Raw genomic sequence first — 15,910 nt, forward strand, 5'->3', positions numbered from 1 at the left:
AATCAGGACAGTATACAGACTGATGCAAGCTAAACATTCCTCAAAAGAGTCTGCCCTCTGTTGAAAACCAAATCTTATTAGCTGACATATGAGCTCTGCCCTCACTCCCCTGTAACTTAAAATAAACCTTCTGTGTCAGTCAGAATTAATCTGACAACTGGACTCCACAGCTTAAGGTCCAATCAGGTCCAATGTGATGATGGCAAGAAGATTTAAGTTTGTCCATCTATTGACAGATCGTAGTTGTGTACAGTATGTGGGTCAGCTATATGTCAAGGCTGCAAATGACAGCACAGCAGCCACATTGCACTGGAAGATTATCTTTCTTATTCTGGGAGGTCGTCTTTGACAGCCCATCACATGAGGTTTACTCACTGTTGCTGTGCATATGGTAGCTATCAGAGATAGTGTGTGCTCTTCACAGCGAGCTTAGCTGTGGCTGTTCATTCAATCAGAAAGAGAGGAGAAGAGTCCTCTGGTTTGTAGTTCAGGCAACATCAATGAGAAATAAACCAGAGGAAAAGCTGACATACAGACGCACACACAGACAGAGGTCTCAGAATGGCTGTTCCCACAACTGACCAAGCAAAGCAAACACAACCGGGGTGGCTTCAAGCTGACTGCTGCCACCGCTAAGGAGCTGCTTCCTTTCAAGTCTAACAAAGAAAAGAGAGAAGAAACTCCCTCCCACGGGTAAAATTTCTAAATGTTAAAGTATCGAATAAATTGGAAAAAGCCACAACTTACCGGCTATTCTGTCTCGCTCCATAACTCAATGGCTACCTCAAATAACCACATGTAACCTCTCCTTTTTCTCTCCTCTCCTTCCTTCCCTCCCTTTTTTCTTCATGGAGACTTCCCCTTTCTCCTGACTTAGTCACCCTGTCCCCCTCTTTCAACCCTCCCTCTCTCCTCCCTCCTTTTCCTCCCTCTGTCTCCCTTGCTCTTACTTCCTCCAAGTTTTAATGTCTTCAGTCTGTGAGGATAACAAGTGAACGGAGCAGACGTCCACAGCCATGTGCTAGTCATATGGAGTGAGTCGCTCTCTCTTGCTTTCTCTGTTCTCACCCACATACATGCAGGCTTTTATCCCAGAGACATACAAATGGACACTTTTTCATTTTCTTCCTTTCCCTTTCCCCAGTATTTTCTATTATTCCCCTGACACCAAAGCTGTCCGCCTTTTGCTTCTTTCTTTCTTTCTCTCTCTCTCTCTCTCTCTCTCTCTCTCTCTCTCTCTCACACACACACACACACACACTCCCCTGACAATAAAGCTGTGTTGTGTCTTTGAAATACAGCCGCAGCCCATTTGACCAAAGGTCCTCATCTGAAAATAAACTTATTACAAGAGCAAAACTCCACCGCAACATCCTGCACTATGCCAACACACTACACACAGTCCTACCATGTGATCATCACCATACTACTACTACTATCAAGATGTGGAAATCCTCATAAAACCGTGATCCAAACAAGTGATGATTCTAAGTGGACTGAAGAGCGTCCTCAACAATCATTGTCTAAAGAATCTTCAGTCCAGAGCCCTCATGAATGAAGTGCTTCTCAGTAAGGCTTGTTTACAGCAGCTAATAATGAGTATTACAAGGTCTCAGCCAACAAGCTTGTTGACCTTCTCCTGAGTGTTTCTCAGCTCAGTTCTATAAGAAATGACTTGATATTTCTCACAGCCTGAATGCTTTGTTATTCTGTGGGCCAGAACCAGATTTAGCAGCAAAAAATCACTGGTGTTACCAGAGGAGCATACTAAGACACACACACACACAGACACACACACACACACACACACACACACACACACACACACACACGTCATGCCTAGACTCTGGCCTCTGACCCTCAGCTTGCAAGCTCAACAAGGTCAAGGGCCACTTAGCAAGCCGTCGCCACAGTGAGAAATTCTCATACACACACACACACACACACACACACACAGTCTCACACACACGCCCATCTTTGTTTTTTTGTGGCAGGGGAGAGAAGGAGAAGGCACAGCTCACTTCCTCTTCCTCTTTCTTACAGGGGACATCCCTCCTCAACCCATGTCTTCCAGATTTACACACAGCAACAACACAAGCTTTAGCAAGAAGCATAAATATGGGTCAAAAATTGGCGTCCATGCTCCCACATACAGCTGCCCACCCAATCATGCACGCAAACCTTACACAGAGGACAGAAACACACAGATATTTGGAGTCAACAGGATCTTTCCAGGGTGAGGCCAGTGCTCAGATAAAGCAGTGATATGACCTGCTGTTTCTCCAAACATGCAGTGATGACAAATGCCTCTCTCTATCAGACCTGCCCTGATACAGAGGAACGTCTGAGTGGCCAAATGGTTTTTTTTTTTTTTTTTTTTTTGTGTGTGTGTGTGTGTGTGTGTGTGTGTGTGTGTGTGTAACAGGAAGAATAATATATTTTACAATATATATTCATAATATAAATAAAGATGGTGGATGGGTGAAGCATTCAAAGTGATAAAGGCCAATTCATTCATACACACACACACACACACACAGAGTGAGAGTAAGAGAGAGAAAGAAAGAGAGAGAGAGAGAGACACGCAACTACCACTCCCCTGCAGTCCTGGGGCCTTTTCTGACATCAGCAATAGAGAAGTGAGGAGAAGCAGAGCAGAGGAGGCAGATTAGAGATTTTAAAATGTAACTACACTGTAAGAATTTGTGAAGATTTAGCCCCATAAGGTCCTCTGACTAAGATCAGAAGTAAAAACATGATTAATATAAGCCTGTTCAGTGTGATTTATCTATTTCTACAATTTTTTAGTTGGAATCTAGAACTGTATACCAGGCAAGATGTAACTCTATGGATATTATGCAATATAAACATGGAACTATGCTGCATTAAATTGAATGCCATTATATTTGTATCCAGTATATTCATGTATACTTATAAAATTTCAGGTTTTAGTTGGGGCAGTCAGCTTCAGATTAGTTTTATTTTTTTAAATTTCTCTGTGCATGTGTTAGTGTGTTGTTTGTACACTGTATTTTTTCAAACTTTTTGTATTCGTGCAATCATGCAGCTGAAGTGCAGACATATGGAGACAGTGACCGAAAGCAAAACTTGAGCTTGAGGTGATAAATTAAACCAGAAATCAGGATAAAAGCAGAGCAATCCTAAAGGAGCCTCTTGGTGTTGAATCCATATGGAAAGCAGGAGCTGTGACAAAAGTGTGGTTTTAAAAATAGAGACATGTCTCTTTTGGCCGCTGGCTCTTTCTGTCTCGTGATCATTTTCCAGACTTAAAAAGCTACAGTTAATCACAGGGTCAGGGTCAAAAAAACACATGAAACGCACAGCGTGTGCGTATGCATTTGTTGACTCATTCTCATACATAACACACAAACACATGTTCTGAGATACATGTAAACACATACATACATACATGTGGCGTCGCCAGTGTGTTTGTTTGTGCACACATGGAGCACTGCCACTGTGGCATTTATTTAAACTTGTTAGTTAGTAAGTTAGTCTCTTTTTCTCTTCCGGTTGTTTGGATGGAGCCAAATGGCAATGCTGCCCCAGCACAGACACTCAAACCTGCAGGTCCACCCTGCAGTGTGTTCCTCTAGCCTCTGAACAAAGAGCAGTGGCCTGGGCAGAAATGGCAGCCTGCTCACGCACACACACATGCATGCATGCATGCATATTCATGTAAACTGTTTCTGTCTGTCCACACAGCCATCCCAGACATACACATAAAACTGAACAGCGTTGATGACTTGGATGGAAGGTTTAAATAAATCACTCAATGAACGGCAAAATGAATGTAATAAGATTATGGGTATGGCATGATTTATTTTACCTGCAATATCAAAATGAAAGGATGGCATAATTCATTTTAAAAAATGAATGTGTTTCTGACATTGTATTGTTTAATCCAATTTCATTATTATTCATTTTCCTAATAATCTCACATAACCTACTTTGGAGAGGTAAAAATCATCCATGTGTCCCTGGCGAATTATTCGCTCCAGTGCTCCAGAGTATTATCTAAAGTGACACTGACCTTTCAGCTTTATGTATTTTTAATTTTTTTATTACAGCATAAGTATAAATTACATTTTTAAGAAATAAAAACATTACAGCTGCTGCACATCAGTTATTAATTTTTAATAAAACATATTAGACATAAATATAATTTATATATACTGTAATTTGCAATTCCTTTTAATTTTTAGATGAGTTTAAACTACTCTCCTGAAAGATTTTATTTCAAGTGTCCAAAATTTCTTGTGTTTCCTGCTTCAAGAAGACATTTCACGGCAGCTTACACTGAATTGAGTTGTTTGAGCTTGTAAAGGACATAATTAAGGCAGACCTGATGCAGAGAGAAGAGACTGAGAGGGCCCCTCTTACTCATACCTTTCACCACTTCCCCTCTCCATCATCCCAACCTGCTGGTGAGATACAGCCAGACCCTCCCACCACACATACACACACACATACAAACATAAAGACGTGAACACTCAAACATCCACTTAAAACCAGAGACACACATACACACGCACAAACGCAAAGGGTTATCTGAGCAGATTCCTCTTGCATGACAGTACATCCTGAAAAACACACACAGAAAACAACCTAGCCTGTCTCTTTCTCGGACACACATACACATAGAACTAACATGTAGCCTACATTTACACCCGACGAGGCAGATGGTCATGAGGCGCAGACGGACACGTGCGCTTGTTCACTCATGCGAGACAAACTCAAACACACACACACACACTCACACACAATCCATAAAAAAATGTGTATCACACATTGACTAAGAGTGGATGGTGAGCCTTGGGGTGCACATTAATGTAAGCCGTCACTTTAGAGCACGACCTATGGCCAAACGCGTGACTCAAACATGCTAAATTTAGTTACGTAACAGTTGAGCAAAAAACTCACCAGCATGCCAGCCAGCACTAAAGGGATGCCTTCAGGGCAGTGATGCACACTGAAGGAGAAAGAACAGTGGGAAGAAGATAAAAGATAAAAGGAAAAGAGGAGGAGCGAGCAAGGAAAGTAGTGAAAGAGGTAAATGGAGGGGAAGAAGAAAGGAAATAAGGTGAGGGAGCAGAGGAGGAAGAGGAGCTGCAGCTGCGTGCGTCTTCAGGGATGAAAATATATATATAAGTATAATATACACTCTCAAGGTGGAATTATACATGTGCATCATGGTGTGCGGCAGTCATGCCATAAGTGACTTTAACATACTGATTTATAGTTTATAGTTCAGTGTCAAATTTCACCTGTTAATACCACTACCATAAAACTAAACAAATGTGCTGTATATTATCAAGTAAGTAAGTATCATGTTTTAATAGGCATTTTTCATGGAGGCCATTTTGACATGTCACAGTAGGAAAAGCACAGGCGTGAATAATAAAATTAATGATGGCTGAATTCCATTTAGCTGCCTCCAGTTTAGGGTCCTGGTATTGTTCATACTGGCTTATTGTCACAAATTCATGGCTTATTGAGACACCTGAACAGAACAGGGCTAATGTTGTCAGTAACACCTGTGACAAGTCAAAATGTCTGCTCAGAAAAATGCCTGCTATACAGTACTTCAAAGCATACAGTAGGCTATGTTTACTCCATATTCACTAATTCACTGTGACAGAGATTGGCAGCTATATTTGTGTGAAAAAGAAAATATGACTGAATATTTCTTCAGCTTGCTTGATGTTTCCTTCCCTTTTAACAACCTCCACCAGAATGGGAAAGATGATGGTGAAAATAAAAGCAGCCTAAGCTGACCAGTCATAGTTCTTGTGGGCTTCCCATGTCTCTGCTGTAACTGCAATGTGTAGTTGAATGTTTAAGGAGCTGCACATTAGCAGCTGTGTATAGCTGTGGAATCAAGATGCAAAAGCTCTATTGCTATGCCATAATTCCTTCCCCCTACAAGTATTAACGTAGCTTCAACTCTACAGACATACAACTATGATCACAGATGGACACAAAAATACTGGAATTCACACTACAGCTGCCCTTCACCCTATGAGATATATCACACACACTCTTTATTCCCTAAAGTCCCCAAACACAACAGCAGAGGTTCAAGAATCCCATCTGCACACAGGAGATGGTGGTTAGTGAAAAAGAGACAACAGTGTGATGTGGTGCTGCTGGCCACAGTCTCAGATGACCTCACCAGAGCGCTGCGCAGGACTCGTCTTCCCCCTGCTTCGTCTCCATCATACCCACACATATGCACATATACAGAGCAAGAGCGAGAGAGGGAGAGAAAGAGAGAGAGACTGTCCTCCTAATTTGTGTTCCCTGCTGCTGCTGCTGCAGCCTACACATCCAACCTGGGGCATGTACAGGGACGACACAACTCTTCACATCAGTCATCTACACAAGCCAAATTTAGAACCAGATCCCATGATCCCATGGGGAAATACATGTTTGTAAAAGCGGTGCTCCCGTCGTTTCATCCAGAAAGATTTCGCTTTTCATTTTGTAAGTGCTATTCCACTGAATTGGGGAAATACCACAATATGGGCAACCCATCTTCTAAATCACTGTGGTTCTTAAAACAGATTACTCAGATGATGGTCCTCAGTGTTTTTCTCCGGTAACAGCTGTGAGGTTAAATTCTAAATCTGGAATTCATGATACCATCCAGAATAAGCCCAGGAGTTATTCAGACACTGTTAGACAGTAAGTATGCATCATTACAGCAATCTGGGAATAAGAAGGTCTGATTGTATCTCAATTTTCCAATCAGACTTCCCATCCTGGCTTGATGGCAGCCACATGGCCCCGCAAATGATTCTCTCTGAATCTGACCATGTATAGGGGAGAGAAATGGATGAGAGAGCTGCTTTGCTGTTGTCCTCTAATGGACACACAGTGACTTGATGTGTTTTTCCTTTTCATGTTGCATTAGTCCATTCAAAACAATGCATTTTGGGTATTAATGCAAGCTGTATCACTCAGTCTGCTTCTCACTCATTGGTGTGGTATTTCCGCACTGAGGTTCAGATTCATAGCTGCTGACCTGCTGTGTTAAGTGAACAAAGTGAGTCTGGATTCAATAAAATGTATGAGTGATTGTCTGAGAATTGTAAACATATCATTTATATGCAATTTATAAATCTTTGTCAGGAAAACCCCTTTGAGATTCCCATGCACTAACTTGACCTTTATGGGTTTCCATTACTACTGGAAAATGTTGCTAACTTTATCAAATGGAACCTGACAATTCAAAAAGCTACAGACATTTCCAATCATTTTTATTATTAGAAATCCCATTAGAAAACGCACAGTAGTAACAGAACAGACTAAAAACAAGAAGCAAATTTCAGACATGTTATCTATAACTGAGCAATGAACGGGAAACAAGACTAACACCGTATCTACACAGAAGTGGTAGCATGAGCAGCAGCAGCAGCAGCTAAGGTCTGTGTCTATATAAATTGAAGGAAAATAGACTTGAGGAATAAAAACACACTTCACGTCACAGGTCATAGACAGATTGATTAGAATAAGGGCCTATCTGTTCTGTCAGACACATGTAGGTCAGACGACTAAAAACATGGCTGAAACACTACAGCAATGTTACCATTTCTGTGAAGCTACACTTAAATAAGGCAGAGCTTTGAGATATATGCTAACACTAGCATGGCAGTGTACTCACAATGACAACATTGTGATGTTCAGCAGCTAAAATACTAAACACAATGAAAGCTGATGGGAATGGTAAATGTTTTTGCAGGTATGTGGTCATAAACCTACACAAATAGATATTTGACCTGTTTGTGGTGCTAGAGGGAAAGTCAGTAGGATTCATCCTCTGGTGACCATGCATGTCTGTACAAAATTTCATGGCAATCCATCCAGTAGTTGTTGAGATATTTCAGTCTGGAAGAAAGTAGTGGACAGACAGACCAACACTGCCATTCCTTGAGCCATGCTGCTAGCGTGGCTAGAAATACAACAAAATCGGAAATGAGGCTGAACCCAGATGTCCTCCAGTTCTTCAAATAATCTGCTGAAAAAGAAAAAATCCACACAAACACTGACCTCTATGATTAGTATGGTCTATCACAATTTCTTAACCACTGAAGATGTTTCACAGCTCATAAAATTGGTAGTCAAAACAAAGCTGGGCAAAACTCATTGCCAAAGTCATTACTGATGTTGAGTCAGCATCTGGCACAACTTCCAGTCAGCGCTGAGAGGCACCCAACCAATCACAAGCGAGAACCAGAGAAAATCGCAATGATAACCAATACATGACCCTGTTACTCATGACGCACACAGTACACATACGCACAGAGGCACACTCACACACTTTGTCCAGTCAAATCCAGTTCGCAGAAAACCCCATCCCTTTAAGCTATAACTCACATAGCCTCCTCTCTTCCAGCTCTCTGACAATTTAAATCCTGCTCTCAGGTCATTTGGACTCGGAGGCTGTAAAAGTGCTAGTAGTGCAGTCTGTGTGTCTGTCCATCCCAGCATGGCTGTGGTAAAACTGCTGGCTATTTCCTCCTCACCATAAGGTAATCATTAGATGTGAGAGGGAGCTGGCTGTAGACTACATAAAATAGGATATCCTCAAAGTTCCAGATCTCTTGCAGGAAAAGAAGGGGGTCTGTTGTAGCAATTGATAAATATGTGAACACTGTGAATATTGCAGATAGAGCAGAAGCCACTGTAGAAGTCCTGGCATCTTTAAGCCATGCGGCAGGATTTTTGTAAGAACTCATTTTGAGGTTTTTTTTTGAGTGGCACTGAAGCCAGAATAAAAACAGCCTGAAATGTCAGCTTCACAAATCCATATGAAATTTGTTAAGCTGGAACAATAATAGTCTGTCAGCAGTGCTTAGCATTTGCTGTGGTGTGTAATATACCTCGTTTTGCTTTGCACTGTTCTAATCCTCTCTGTTTAACTGTGCGTTAGCTAATTGAGTAAAGTTAAGCTTAGATAGAGCATGGATGAGAGGAGCAAAGCTATGTGATTTGGCTGATCATCATAAGGCGCAGAACCCCAGCCATATCAGCCCGAGGCCCACTGCTTTCACCTCCATCCCTGCAAATTAGCCCGAACTGATGGAGGGATGCTGCTGGAAAGAGAAACAGGGGGGAGAGAGAGAAGAGAGTTCCTGTGGTTCCCTGTGGCTTCAGACCTCTGTAATCAGCATGCCAAGCTCCTGATGTCTAAATCCACAACTCGGACCCAGACAGTCTACGCTTACTCTACACACATGCGCGTACATGTGCAGAGATGCGTGCGCGCAGACACACACACACAAAGGCTGAAGCTCCTGACACATGAGCTCTGCGGTGATGTCTGTTCATGTGGAGTTTGGCAAAGGAGCATGTCCAAAATAAATGCAAAACGACTGAGTGCGAAATCCATACAGTATGTATGCAGCACTGCAATGAGCCATTACGCAATGGACATGTATAATTCATTAGAGTTTTCTGATCTTCTGATTTGATTACTGAGAAAAAAAATATTCCTGGTGGAGCCTGACTGAGACTGGATTTTTGTGGGCAATACCAGTATCCTTAATTGGAAGTTTTAAAATTAGATTTCTTGATAAGGATGCCTTAAATGTGGTTATTAAAAGACTGTGACCCAGATATGAGAGGGTAATTTTACAGCTGAAAAAGAGAATCACTGCTTTCTAGTGAAGCTGTAAAGGGGACACAGTTTCCAAACATCTTTCATCTTTCTTTATTTCTTGTTACTTATCACATATCATATACTAATGTACAAATACAAATGTGATAAGCTAATATCAATGGCTAACTTAAACCATTTATTGTTTGGGCTCTTCAACTTGGTAACTTTTGTTATTCTGCAGCTTAGTGAGTGAATGACACTTTGAGCTACGAATATGATTCCCACTGCACCGTCTAGACTAAAAAAATGTGTGGACTTGTCTCAGCTCTCTCTTGTCTGTTTATCAAAGTTAAATCTGAAAATAGTGTGAGTTACATTTTGGACAAAACTTGGAAAAGCTCTTGTCTGGTGGCCTTAAAAAAACATTTGAAACTGCAAAAAGTATAAATTAATGGGGAAATGCAAAAAGCTCAAGTAAAAAAAAAAAAAAAAAAATTATTAAATTGGTTGGAAATATGCAGTTGTTCTCTACAGCCTTCTAATTTTGAGGTTATGGTTGGAACAGAAAATGTGCTTTTCTTTAATAGCATAAAGAAACAGTTGCCTGTGTTTCTTTGTTTGAAACCCTTTTTAATTTTAATAAACAAACCTCTCTCACGCAAGACAATACATGTTAATCTGTGTACGGCATCAAATAATCTGCAGTGCAAAATGCAAAGTAACATGATGCTCTAATTGTGATCAGCCCACGTTTTATTCATGGCATCTGCTTGTAACATCAGGTGTTTCTTTAATGAGCATGCGGCAAAATCATTCACGACTGACTGGCTGCTCATCATGATAAGCAGCGGTGACATGGCCTGCTTTCATCCTTATGTTATTCACAGCCGAAACGTCATTGTCGACCATCTCTATTTATATCCAGTCTCTGACACACTGGCAGATGATGTCATGCTTGCATTTGTGTGTGTGCACAAATGCGAGGGTGCATGGCACTATCCACCAGGGGAGAGAGGTATATATACACATGTATTGTTGAAGCATGGGTCAGCATTTCAGAGCCCAAAGCTAAGTTTGCGAATAGAGATAAACTGAGAGATAAAACCATGAGAGACAGAGCAAAAACTATGTGTCACTTCCTGTAGTGGGAAGGAAAGGATTAGGCTAATAGCTGAGGGAAAGTTTATCTAAGGGGAAAAAAGTTCAGACCTTTCAATGAGAGGAACTTTTGTTGAATAACTAGTATCTAATGCAGCCCATGGGGGCTAAGACAGAGAGCTTTTGTACTTGGCACTTAAGAATGAAGACTGATAAAGGTAGTCTAATACTCATGGAGGCTTTTGAGCAGAGGTTTTAACGCGATAAGGATTATATGAAGCGGAGAGCTTGGCAGCTTGACTCTTCACACTCACCGGTGAATAGCAAAGTCTCAAAAGACAGCTTTATTATCACAGGGAGTAGTAGTGAATGTGGTGACAGTCCAGGCCAATATATGACTCAGACTGAAGGGAATCTAGCTCAGCTGTCACTGAAGAGCCATTGTTGAAGGGAAATAAAGAGCTGTATTGACTCCACTCATCTGCTGGTTCTCTATGGGACTTACTGGTCTGGTTTAGTGGGAGGATGGATGACATGATGGATGCTGCACTTTAAAGTGTCATGGCATTTTTAAGAAACCAGTTTGACCCAACGGTACTGTAACCAGTTCCCCAAGATCATCTGGGCTTGATTTGATCAGGGGACCGAACAATTGTGCTGATCTGTGACCAGTTTGACCTCAGTCTTGTGCTGTTGTGAGTTTTAGAGTGATGGGAGTTGAGCAGTGACCATAAATTACTATTTAATTCTATATTTCTATGACCTGCATGATTAAGTGCTGATGTAGTTAATCCATTACAAAGAAAGTAAATTCATATAAATTGATTGACAACGTTAATTAGAGTGGTAGTCATTGTTAACAAAAATGATTTGCCCTTTTAGCTGGCTCCACACCAAAATTTCAATGGGTATTTCCCTGACCCATGCCCCCATGCCTCTTTGACAGAGGTGATAATAAATTAATGGTTAATGTAATTGCTAGTCACAGCTTTTCTAATGTGGGTATTTGCTGCCATTCTCTGTTTTATATCAATATGAATCAAATCCCTATGGACTCCCTATTTTCTTTAGAATGTACTATTGAATAAATACATCTTAAAAATAGTGAACACATCTACTGCTAATGAAAATCAAATGCAGCCCAACATGAGTTTAAGTCCGATACTCACTCTCTTTTAGCTTTGTTTTTTGTCTCCTCCTGAGAGAAATACCTGCCTCTTAATTTGCTAAATGCTACGCTAAATTCACTATCTAGTCACTAACTAGGTCTGTCTGCTGTTTGGTGCTGAACAGACAGTTTACATTGGTCTTCTTAGAGCTTTTTAGATGAAAAATTAAAAATGTCTCTATGAGAGCTGTGAGAGTGAACCAAAACAGTAAAGACGCAGGTCAGACAGCTAAACAATGAGCTGAAACTTACATAGCTCAGTAAAGCCAAGCGGAGCTGAAGATTTATTGATTTAGATACATGTTATTTTGTAACATTTTGTGGAACAATGCCATGATATGATCATATAACTGAAATTCAGTTAATGATAACACTTACGTGTCTCTAGGTCCTATTAGAAATATTGACATTGTGTTTGGATGCAGATAGGTCCTGCATTATTAAAGTGGCCTAGTCAGTATTGTAATGTGTGGGCCAAAGTCTGTCCATGCCACCCACTACGTCTAATCCAGCTCGCTAAATCCAGCCCCTCCAGTCTGCTGCAGAGTTCTGAGATGTTGAGTCATTGTAATAATTTGCCATTTCCCTGTAAGACTGACAGATATGAGAATGTCTCCCCAAGACATCCAGGATCATGGAAGTCTGTGTATGTTCTATGCGCTCTAACATAAAAAAATAATGAAGATGATTGCTGTTGAATGTCATAGGAAAATATGTCTACAGCCAAAGTCATTTTCAGTGGTACTACATCAGTCGGTGTCCCGTGTTCCACCCACAAGTCAACATCAAGAATGCCTCCCTGAGCTTTTTTTTTTTTTTTTTTTTAAGCAAATCCTCTATCAAAGATGAAAGATCCAACAAATCCACATAACCAGCCCCCAGCAAATGTTCATCACAAAGGAGTCTATTCAAGCTGAGGACGAGTCTGTTTTCAAAAATGACCCAACCATGAGAATATATAGCACAGCTGACTGGGATCTCTCATGCGTAGGCAGATAGAAAGAAAAAAGGGGGGAGGAAAAAACACAGTACATTTACTCCGCTGGGTCTCCCTGTTCATTTAGGGTCACATTACTTGAAACTACACAACAACATGGGCACATCCAGCTCATTAAACCCAACAAGCTCAGAGTCTCACTGGACCTTCCCAAATGGGAGTCAACATATTTCTGTTGGTGATCTAAGAAGGGACAACACAATGCTCCCACTTTGAGAGTAACTTGAGAAAGCAGTGATCTGATGCACTATTCCTAGAGAGGATGTAAAAATTGAGGGGATATTTCCCAAAAAAGAGATTTAAACTTGCTTTTGCAGGTAGATATTTATTCAGGTAGAGGCTACAGAAGCTTGCTGCTCTCAACACACATCTGCACAGCTTCACACATCTGCAAACTCCAGAATTATCACATTCTGAGACAGCCGCCCACATGAGCTAGAACTTTTGAAATATAAAAATGTGGAATAAAAAAAAAAATTAAAAAAAAGACTGCTAATTGGGTTCTCTCTCAGTTCAGCCATGAGATGCTCCAGCTTGACAGATAATTTGGCACCTTGAGGTCACGATGCTAAATTAAAAAGACAACTTGAGCCTCTATGAGCTTTGCACCAAGGAGGAAGGAGTGTGGCTGCCTGGTCGTACAGTCTGCCTAGAGAGTGATCTGACTACTAGACAGCCTAATGATCCAGGTGCCTGAAGACCTTAGAGTTAAAACACTTGGCATTATCCAGTCAACAGAGATAGCCTCCTGGACAAGTTGTTAACATCTGGACTTGCTTTGTTTTCTGGGAAAACTGTGAAAAATTAATGACACAACGGATGAAAACTGTTTTCTATTATCACACACCTAAAGTGACGGACCCACCACTAGCCTCCACAGCCAGTCTGACCACCTACTACTACACTATCAATTCACGGCCGGCTAAAAACAACACAGACAGATTGAGGGTGTTTGTGTTGTAGTGATATGTCAGTGCAGGTGGAACAGTGAGGATCTCCAGAGATAGAAACTGACAGTTAAGTGATAAGACTCCTCAAACAGGCCAGTGCCTCACCTCTAAGCATGACCTTTTCCCACATTTCTATTCCATAAAGCACTACTGTATTTCCTTAAGGCTCAAGACTGCTCCTGTGATTGTGATATGGGGTAATATGCAAATGGTTAATACTTTGATAATCTGGATTTTCTGATTATATAAAGTGAGTCTGCAGTAAATAAAATAAGTCTAATATATATAACCATGTGTAATATAACAGCACAGACAGACCAGTAATTTAAAACAGAGACTTGAGTACAACCTAAGTCACAGAAATGAGGACTTGACAGCTCTGAAACTTGAAGGCCTCACTTTGCCAAACACCTGCAATGCAAGAAACACTATTAATTTTGCTTTGAAAAGAGAGTGTTCAAATCCCATTTCACTTTATTGGTCACCATTCAAAGACCATTCAAACTTCCAACTTAAACGCAATCTGCTTCTGAAGATTTAACTTGGACTTGCCCCCAATATCTTTAAAACAGATGTGGATTTTAGCTTTGTCTTTTATGGCATGGATGAACATGACAACTTTTTCCTTAACCTCTGTGTTAAACGTGTGTCCTGTTTTAAACAGAAGCCTCAGCAGCCTCAGCTTGTGCCACATCTCTGTGTCTGTTTTACCTAGAATACTTTATTTGTCTCCCCAGAGCCCATCCTGTGTTTTCCTAAATGTTGATAGAGGGAGAACATGCAGATGGGGCCCAAGCAAAGCCAGAGATGTGTTGTGTAACGCACACAGGCACACATAAGACGGAAGCAAACATATACACAAAAAACATTTACACTGACATCACGAGCAAACAAACATCCAAAATGTGTGTTAAAGCCAAATACAGACACACACACACACACACACACAGAGCACTATGAGAGCGCAGCCTGAAGGGGCCAGTGCATCCATACAGAAGGTCACGCTGAGAAGGACAGATGATGATGCACATCAGACTTTAATAGCCAGGGGACCCCAAGGTTCTCCTCTGGGTGCTGTACACTCAGCCGCAAAACAAACTGCCACGAAACAACAGAGGGGGCAAAGACTAAGTGGAAGAGTTTGACAAGTTGGAAAAAGACAACTCCAGTCAGAAAAATCTAAAACAAAGTTTGAAGAGAAAACTCTGCACTGCTGTTAATCCCACAGAAAGATAAACAGTCTTCTGAGCAGTAAAATTTGTTATACAGAAATCCATCTGAATTATACATTGATTTCATAAATAAAATATCCTATATATTTATGTACAGCCTGTGTGGTAATACTTTGAAATGCATAAACACGCATTTCATATATCATACTTCAGCCTGTGCCAAAAGTAGGTCACATTTTTATATGTATAATTCATACTTGTAGTTATTTTTCTGCAGAGTTCAGATCATGTGATACCTAAGTTAAAATGATGCAATACGCTATCACCATATGAAGTGTATTCTGACATAATCTTTCTAAACATGTACCTGAATTTGGAGTCTTCTTCATGCTCGGGGGTTTGCTGTGGGTCCTCCTCACTCAGTGGTCAGTAAGAGCAGCGCTTCGGTCCTCAGAGGAAACCTGAGACTGTCCGTCTGACGCGGTCCCGTCGTCCAAACACCGGAGTTGACTTTGTAGGTTTCGGTTTCCCCCCGCACTTGCTCTTGTGCAGCTCGCTGTCGGTGCGTGATGACACAGTGGGATTGCGGACAGCGCAGATGTAGGGAAAAAAATGCCGTGTGATCCGCTGAGCTCGATGATGTGCACTTAGGAGTAGGATGCTGAGACTCTCGGGACCGCACGACCATGATAAAAGAAATGTGAACGCACGAGGGGGGTGGGGGGTTTGGAGAGGTCCACTGACGCGCTTTTACGCACGGATGCCAATTGGAGACTACAGTATCCCAGGGTTGCTCGCACCAGGCAAAAATAATTATTCTTGAGTCACAACAATAATAAGTGAGATGAACTCGTCAGAGAGGTCAAGGAGTGTTGAAGTCAAATATTCTCTCAGAAGCTA

At 41.2% G+C, this 15,910-nt stretch overlaps 1 protein-coding gene across 2 annotated transcripts in view; it reads right to left on the reverse strand.

Moving 5' to 3' along the window:
* septin9b (septin 9b) overlaps nucleotides 1-15,677 on the reverse strand; it is a 72,921-nt gene extending 57,244 nt beyond the window's left edge. Inside the window, exon 1 of one of the 2 annotated variants that reach the window (XM_018665060.2) lies at nucleotides 15,378-15,677. In XM_018665060.2, coding sequence (XP_018520576.1) covers nucleotides 15,378-15,399 — 22 coding nt within the window. In that variant the 5' untranslated portion in view covers nucleotides 15,400-15,677. Of the gene's footprint in view, nucleotides 1-747; nucleotides 900-15,377 lie in introns of those variants that run through there. The other variant, XM_018665059.2, reaches the window with a different exon arrangement.
* Nucleotides 15,678-15,910: the final 233 nt, after the last annotated feature.

This window comes from Lates calcarifer, linkage group LG5, assembly GCF_001640805.2.
Source record: "Lates calcarifer isolate ASB-BC8 linkage group LG5, TLL_Latcal_v3, whole genome shotgun sequence".
Lineage (NCBI taxonomy): Eukaryota > Metazoa > Chordata > Actinopteri > Centropomidae > Lates > Lates calcarifer.